We start from the raw sequence: 8328 nt of genomic DNA, 5'->3' as shown, positions 1-8328 counted from the left end.
CGTGATGAGGGCGGCTTCCGCCTGGGTCCCGACTATCGCGCAATCGCCATGGAATAGAACAGTGGCTGTTGTCGTCGTCCTCGTCCTCGTCCTCGTCGAACTTAGCACTCACGGGCTGATCCGTTGCAGGGCACAGCGACGGCTCCGTGTCGAGTCGACGCAGCTGGGACTGGGACTGGGGCCGGGAGCGCGAAGCAGGCACTCGCCCAATCAGTCAAACGGTGCCCGGCAATCACGACGGCCTCCTGGAGCTTAGGCAGCTCGTCGGATGTCCGCCGTCGAGGGCGCACTCGATACCGGAGACGGGCTACTGGCGCTTCAAAGTCGAAAAAGTAGCAACCGAAAATAATGGCCAGGCACAGGCCAGGAGGCCAAGAGAGCGCCAATGTGCCAGTGTCTTCGCGACGTGCGACGGGTGCGACGATCAATGGACCGACGCTGCTGCTGCGTGTGGGATGGCAGAGGCTGGGCGCCGAGAAATCCTCGCGGTCGGAAAAGGGGTCTTGGAATTACTTGTCTGGAGCGCCGAGAATTCGAGTCTGGGGATGGCGTGCAGAAGTCCAAAGTCGCGTGCTCTGAGCCTGTGTCGCTCAAATGGCGGGCTCCTTTTCTTGAATGCTCATAAATTCCCTGCTGCGCTGGCTTGCTGCGTGTCGCGTCCTCGGTAAGGTGTCGTTTCGTCGTTCCGAATGGAACTGGAAGCCGTCTGGCTTTTAACTGCCGCACAGCTGGGACAGAGAGCAGGAAGGATAGCCGCTCTAGAAAATCCCGGGGGGGGGGGGGCTACACGATACTTACCTTAAGATCCATGCCATAACCGACCCCAGAACCTCCGAGGAGTCACAGTGTCCTGCCCCATCCTATTACTGTGCCATCGACAGTCCGCTGCAGCCTGACCCTGCTGGTAGACTGAAGTGCTTTGACTGGTAGTTTTTTTTTTTTTCGGAATCCCGCTCGACAATTCTAATCGAGAATTTGCTGCGCTTTTTCTTCATCAATTTTTCCTCAGGTTCTTTTAAATTATTAAAATGTCGAACTGGTGAACAACATCGCTCCCCTTGAAATTTCCCAGCATAAGCCAGACTAACTGGCGCCCGGACGCCATGTAGATGGGTGGTAGAAATTGCCCATTTTAAGGTAGCCCACTGGCAGGGAAAATCTCGGGCTTTCACCCTCGCTCCCCAGCACCTCTTCCTCCTCGGCCCGCACTGTACTGCACTGTGTGCTCACCCTCTCCTGCTCGATCATCCCAAATCCATCATGGACCGGGATCCAGATTCAAGCCACCGCACAACTTTGCGTGCTTCCTTCGTGCTTGTGTGCCCTAGGCCTCCAGGCCCCAAGATACAACCTTTTGGTGTCATTATCGGTGACCTATCATATCGTTGCTGAATCCGACAAAAAGTGAAAACCGGTTCCGCTTCCTGCTATTCAACTGGCAGGCACAGCTTGACCGGCTGATGATCGAGTTTTCCCCAGCAGAAATCACGCTTGCCCACATTTCACGCAACGAAGAGGAGAGGATCCGCGTGCGGGCTAAACACTCCATAGACTACTCGGGCTCTACTGGCGTCGCAGACGGACGGCTATGTAACAGTAACTCGCCAGACAAGCATGCCGGTTCAACGACCCATCCAAGCACTCGAAATACATGCACAACATTTGTTTCATCGAACAAGAACAGGAGCCGCAGCCGCAGCCCATCATGGAAGATTGCACGCAAATCGATTGCGATCGCCAAGCGGCGCATCATGCTGGCGTCCCATCTTGGCGAAGGCTTGTCTTTTGTGGGGAGCCGGCTTGGCGTCTAGCGTTGGTCCAGTTTGGACGATGGAATCGTCTGGATCCTCCAGCACAAGCTCCATCCGCCCACAGCCCCGGGACCAGGCCTGGCAAACGCGTCCCCCGAGAAGTTCACATGTGCAAAACAAAAATTTCTCGGCAGTCGAAGCGATACGGATGATCCAGAGGTGCTGCAGACTTGAGATCCGGGAATCTGGTCCAACCTGCCTGTTTCAGGCCGATATCTGCCTTGTGCTGGCCAACCATCCACCAGATACCGCAGATAGTTGTGAGCACACGCTGGCTTTGGGTAAGACGAACATAAGAGCACGTGTTGCACCAGCAACTGGTTCAACCTGCTTTGCGCGTTATGCTGAGCCGGAAGTGACAGTTACGCCGTGTTCAGCCAGGGACGGCGAGCCCGAGTTTTACAGCTGCTCTTTTTGACGCCGTCCGTCTTGTCGTGTGCTGGCAGTCGCTGTACGTTGTTGTGGACTAACCGTCGAGTGCCCAAGTGCGTAGGTACTTCGAAAAGGGCGAAGGATAAACGAAGAGTTGGATTTATGGCAACCTGTCGGAAGATTGGTAGGTAAGCATACCTAGACAGTATATCACAGATGGCCTACATTCTTCGGCAAACGCACGCTAGGCACAAACACTAGGCTCCGGTTTGAGTCTGGCCATCGACCAATTCTGGATGATCTTGCCTTAACCATGTAGCTCAATTCCACACCGGACTAGCAGCAAGTTTGTGAGAGTCCGGTCACTCTAGGCAAACACAATAGGCTATGGTGCCAGAAACCCGACTCCGGTGCTACCTTGAAGTGCCGTCGGCTCATGATAGAAAAACATGCTGCCGTTCAAGGGAGGTTGTGCAAATAAGTGATCGTCCCTCGAGAAATACCTCAGTTGTTTGCAGTATTCGGTTCACTCATATATACCTCTAGATAGGTAGTTTATCTTATACAGGAATGCTGGGAAGACGATGTCCGTTGTTGAGCTCATCCAGAGAGTGGACTGGAGAGCAGTGTTTCGTTTTCGTTGGATAATGCAGTATTTGGACTAATGCGCTTCCGCTGGAGTCAATTTTTCCTTTGAATGCAACTGAAAGATGCAAGAGCGCAAGTCGACCAGTCGGTAAGCGCTGCCGTACGTACATAGGAAGTTCCATTGCAGAGGAAAGCGGGGCACTCCGCATGCTGGTGGAAGCCCCACTTGCCAAATGCCCCGCCAATTGCCAGGCACACCGGTCCACTGCAAGTTTCTTGTCGCCATCAACACGAAAGAACTTCCTGTTCCATGGAACCAGGCGCTTCATCAGTCGTCATTACGACCTCTGCTGCCCCGATTCGTAGCAAGCTCTTCACTCGGCTACTCCCGATTTCCTCCCTCTTTTTGCAGCAATCGGACGTAAAGCAGAGCCTGTCAATGGCACAGGGCTCGACGATCGCCGTTCCAGGCCGCAATCGGAATTAGGCTAGATTTTTCACTCCGCTGCGGTAGGGTCAATCGGCCGAGTTCAAGGCGCGCAACGGATCTCCGTTTCAACCCTCGTGCAGTCGGCGCACCCACGAAAATCCATCGTCTGATTTGCCTACCATTATGGCAAACTAGGGCCCGAGAGCATCCTTTACAACAAGAAACATTATCAAAGCAGCGCCTACGTACTGCATTACCATCAATCACAACATTCATTTGCGTTCCCAGCGCCTCTACCAACCTCGACATTGACAGCGCCCATTTTCGAATCGAAGATCACAAGCTCCTTGAGAAACGTGGTGGAGCAAGGGTCCGAGCTTCAACACCCTTGTCTGCGCCGGCACGTTTCACGCCAAGAACCCATACCAAGCCAGTCCTGGGGGTTCTTCATTCCTGTTGGCCAGACCTTTTAACTGGAGACCCCAGGGGCACCGTTTTCTCGTCTCAAGGCTTCTTGGACTCCCGCCCGGCAGTTGTGCGCTTCACCACCAGACCTTTGGTTGTTGAGCACATTGCGAAAAGAAGAACAGGGCAAAAGCGCATCTGTGCCATACCCATAGCTTCATTAGCTGGTTGACTTATGCACGAGCGGGCCTAACCAACATGACCCGGCCGCAAATTATCCGTGCTGGTACGTACCTCATAGCGGCTGACGGTTTACATCCACCCATCAGTCCCGGTCCTCCTCAAATCTCGCCTACCTACCCCAGGGATGCGCGCCGCTGTGGCCAGGTGCGCTGTGGCTGCAAGAATAACTCCCTGGGGCTCAGTCCCGCATGCCCGCTTCTTGTACCTTCTGTGCCTCCTCCCTCTTGCATCGTCTGCAATGCTCCTTACAGTTGCCAACGACCAGTGAAGTTTGAACCGTTTTTCTGACTCTCCCCCTTTGTCCAGACACCATTGACCTGCAACCCGCCGACGCGCCGTCCGCCCAGACTCACCGCAGGCTGACCCCTGACGGCTCGATCGCTCCACATCAAGCAAGCACCCTTCGCGAAGTCGCGGCAGAGACTGCAGAGGAAATTCTCCGGAGCCCTCGTCCCTCGTGGCACGCAGAACCGGACAATCTCGAGCAACATCCGCTTGTGCTTGATTCGCACGACGGCACCGCATCGACCATGCCGCTCTCAACCCAGCACGATGCCTTGGCCATCGCCCAGAATGGCGGCTTATCCGGGAACGAGATCGACGATCCTAACATGGCCGGCGACGACGCCGTTGACATTGAGGATGACCTGATTGACAGGATCTCGAGCTCGCCCTCGATCGAGGATGGTGGGTCGCCTCTCGCTCTTCCGACTCTTCCTTCAACCAGATACCAAGGCCCCCCTCTAGAGCCAGCCGCAGTGCGGAGCTCATCACCATCTATGTCGGAAGCCAGTGACCCTGGGTCATCTTCTCCATACCTTGAGGGTCCTGTCTACCTTCCGCTCGGATTTGGGGCCCAACACGACCGTGGCCGGAAAGTTTCCAGGCCGCTGTTTGACTATGTTTCTAGCTCGAGTCGCCATCATCATCTTGACGGTGAGTCTCGATTACGCGCCATCTCTGCCGCCAGGCCATCGACCTTACAATACGAGCACTTGGATCCCTCGGACTCCGACGACGGGCTTTCCACGATCCCCGAAGAGGATAGTTATATTTTCGAAGATGCGAACCACGAGAACAAGAATGTGACGTCCTTTAACGGCCAGTTAAGAGGAGGAAGCTCCAAGGTGTACAACTGGCGAGATCCCCCAATTGAAAATTGCGAGCCGCACAATAAGCGCGACCGCAGGCTTAGCATCAACCACGATGGTGCCCGCGACGACCGAAAGTGTTACTGGATATCGGCCGAGGACGACGATCTGACCTTACCATATGAGTCTGCTGAAGATGATGATGGCGACTTTTCTGATGTTTCTGATTCCAGGTTTGTCGACTCAGGCTGGGGAGGCGAATGCTTACAAGAAACAGAAGATATTGATTTCGACTTTGTCTACGCCCTTCATACGTTCGTCGCGACCGTTGAAGGTCAGGCCAATGCGACGAAGGGCGACACTATGGTGCTTCTCGATGACAGCAACAGCTACTGGTGGCTAGTCCGCGTTGTGAAGGATAGCAGTATAGGTTAGTTTTGGAACTAATTGTTTGCCTGGCACATCGGCAACACTCCTGACTTACATGCTATCAGGTTACCTGCCGGCCGAACACATTGAGACACCGACAGAAAGGCTGGCTAGGCTGAATAAGCACAGGAACATAGATGTGAGCTACAATCATGAGTTTGGTTAAAGGGATATTTGATTAACACAAGCACAGCTCTCTGCTTCCATGCTTACGGATACAACCGAGAAGCCCAAGTCGAAGAACCCTCTGAAGAAAAAGAAGAACAAAACCGTCCAGTTTGCCGCTCCCACTTACGTTGACTACACCGATCCTGAGTATTCGGATGAAGAGGAAAATGTTGACGACCTGGCTACCCAGCAATTGCAGCAAGAGCAGCATCAGCATCAGCACCAGCAGCAACAGCAACAGCAACATCAGATGCAGCAGCAGTCTTCTCTTGACTCTGATATGGAAGACGAGTCGGCAAGGGTTGAGCCGTTGAAGCCAAGGTCACAACAGAGGGACACCAAGACTGAGACAAAGAAACCGGAGACCAGCCGTGAGGAGAACAAGACCGGCGTACGCATATCTGAGTACGCCGATTCAGCCTCGGAATGGCCGCGAAAGACTAGCAACGGCACTGTTCGGGATTCCTTCTTCAAGGATGACACTGTAGAGACCAAGAAGATCACCTTGACGCCCAATCTCTTGCGTGACGACGAACCCCGGACGTCCAATGACTCTCTACAATCAAAGCAGCGACCGAGCCTGGATAAGCTTGATGGGAACGACAAGAAAAAGAAGAAAGAAAAGGAGAAGGACAAGAAGTCAGGCGGCTTACGGGGTTTCTTTTCTAGGAGGGATAAGAGAGGAGGTAAAGAGGAAGAGGACGACATACTTGGCAGGCACACGGACGACAAAGATGAGGAGGATGATAATCTGATCGAAAAACCCGCTCAAAGACAACCCAGCAAGCTGCAGAAGCCGCAACCGCGGGTCGAGCCATCGCCCGCCAGGAGATCAAACAGCATATCCAGAGAGCCCGGTGTCGATATCAAGACTTTCCTGTCCGAAACAAGGCTCAATAATGTTGCCAATGTCCCTCCAGCAACAATGCGCTTGGTCGAATCTAGCCCAAAGTCTTCTCAAGAGCGAAGTGCGCAAGATCAGTGGCGTCAACGGGAGCAGTCACCTGGTTCAAGAGGAGCTGGTACACGGAGAAAACCCCAGTCGCGCTTGGAAGCCGACATCGACAACGATGAGTCCGACGAAGACTTTGCTCTAGAGCCTACACAGAAAGCCCCAATCCCGGATGCAATTATCCATCAGCAGCCACAGGCGGTCCAGGACAGGGCTGTTCCGGAATCGCAACCAGAAGCTTCTCGGGCGGCAGCAAGCAAGATTTCTCCGGACTCTGCGGCAGCTCACAAGCCCCAAAGCGAGCCGCGAGCCGAATCGCCCGTCGATGTCTCACCTGTCGACAACAGCCCTTCTGGGCTCATCACAAGTGAGGAAGAAGCCGCCCAGGACGCAGCGTCTTCCTCACCCGCCGAGCCTGTCGAGCCCGAAGAGCCGCCTGTCCCTGTTCCCGAGGCGCAGAACCAGCCTCAAGGCAAAGCTCCAAGCACTCGTTCTGTCATCTCGCCGACTACCATCAATACCGGTACCGCCACCGGTAACACCACGGCTTCCAGCTCGCCACGTGTGTCTGAGTCGTGGGATGATGTCAGCCTGCGCGCGTTCTTTGACTCTGGATCTGAGATACGTGATATGCTGGTCTTGGTGTTCGACAAGAACAATGTGGATCCGGATCCAGATCTGGATAACCCGTTGGCGTCGTCGCTGTTTAGGGAGGAGAATGCTAAATTGGCCGAGATCACGACGGTAGGTTATTCCCTCAGGACAGCCCCAACCGTTTATGTTGTGGTATAAAGTGCTGATTGTTTACAGAGGCTGGATAACATGCTTGGGGACTGGCTGGCCAGGAAACAGCGGTTGCGGGGCACTGTCTAAGCAGACGCTTAGCTGTTGTCGATCAGAACCGGCCTTCCTGTTGGAGTCGTATCTAAGCTGCGTCTTGTCTACGACTTGACACACATTTTTGTTCTATAATTGATGATGTTGCCCCTTGCGGTTTTCTTTCTGCACAAGCTCCTATTATTGCTGACTAGAAAAGTCACTTGGGGTTACATGGTCAACATTATTTGGGCAGGTATCACCAGCTGGTTCTACTGGACGGACTTTTGTTCTCTTTGATGTCCCTCCTGTTTCATTTCATAACCGCCAACTCCGGCAACTGGGGAGCTAGTTGACCGGGACAGGCTGAGTTTTCTTTCTGCATTTGTGTTGTTACTTGTTCTCTTTTCACCACTGATGATGTTACGATACCCAAATTGGAGAAAACAGGTGCCTGTTTGTGCAGGCTGCCTTGCTGTATGGTTTGCTGGGCCTGAGAACGAAGGATGTCTATATAGACTATGCCCCTTCGGTGTCTGAGTTGCCGGTTCAAATAATGCATACTTTGGCATTTTTTAATGGCCATCATGAAGTCCAACCTACATGAAACCCAAACTTCAACGCCTACCTACGCTTCGGGGTGTGTAACTACGGAAACATACCTAAGATAGGCACTCTTCTACTGTTGTAAACATCGAATCACACCCACATATTCGGTGATACCGTGAAACTCTTCACTATCGGGAACATCCCGGCAGAGGTTTTGCCTGAGCACCGAACCCAACAAACTTCGGAGCGGATGGACTCCGGTACCGATCCGATCATTGATCTCCACTCAAGACAGAGACCACGATGAATTGGGGATCTTTACCGAGGACCAAGTGGGTTTGTTTGCTGCATGCCAACGAAGCGACTTTAGCTTCACATCCTCATGTGTTTTGATCAAAAAGCTGAACTTGCAGCCTCTTGTTCCTGAGATCTGATGATCTGGTTTTCACTCAAACTCCATCACCCACAAAGCAG

The 8328-nt window shown here is 53.4% G+C and overlaps 1 protein-coding gene across 1 annotated transcript; it reads left to right on the top strand.

Annotated features, from left to right (window-relative positions):
- Window positions 1-3864: 3864 nt before the first annotated feature.
- CTHT_0027230 (uncharacterized protein) lies at window positions 3865-7362 on the top strand (the record flags this gene model as incomplete). The annotated part of the gene is made up of 5 exons (XM_006693118.1): window positions 3865-3892; window positions 4156-5370; window positions 5435-5508; window positions 5563-7233; window positions 7300-7362. 5 exons carry the CDS (start codon window positions 3865-3867, stop codon window positions 7360-7362), a joined length of 3051 nt encoding a protein of 1016 aa, XP_006693181.1.
- Window positions 7363-8328: the final 966 nt, after the last annotated feature.

Source organism: Thermochaetoides thermophila, assembly GCF_000221225.1.
Source record: "Thermochaetoides thermophila DSM 1495 unplaced genomic scaffold scf7180000011816, whole genome shotgun sequence".
In the NCBI taxonomy this organism is placed as follows: domain Eukaryota; kingdom Fungi; phylum Ascomycota; class Sordariomycetes; order Sordariales; family Chaetomiaceae; genus Thermochaetoides; species Thermochaetoides thermophila.
This window is presented reverse-complemented; position numbering and strand designations above follow the sequence as displayed.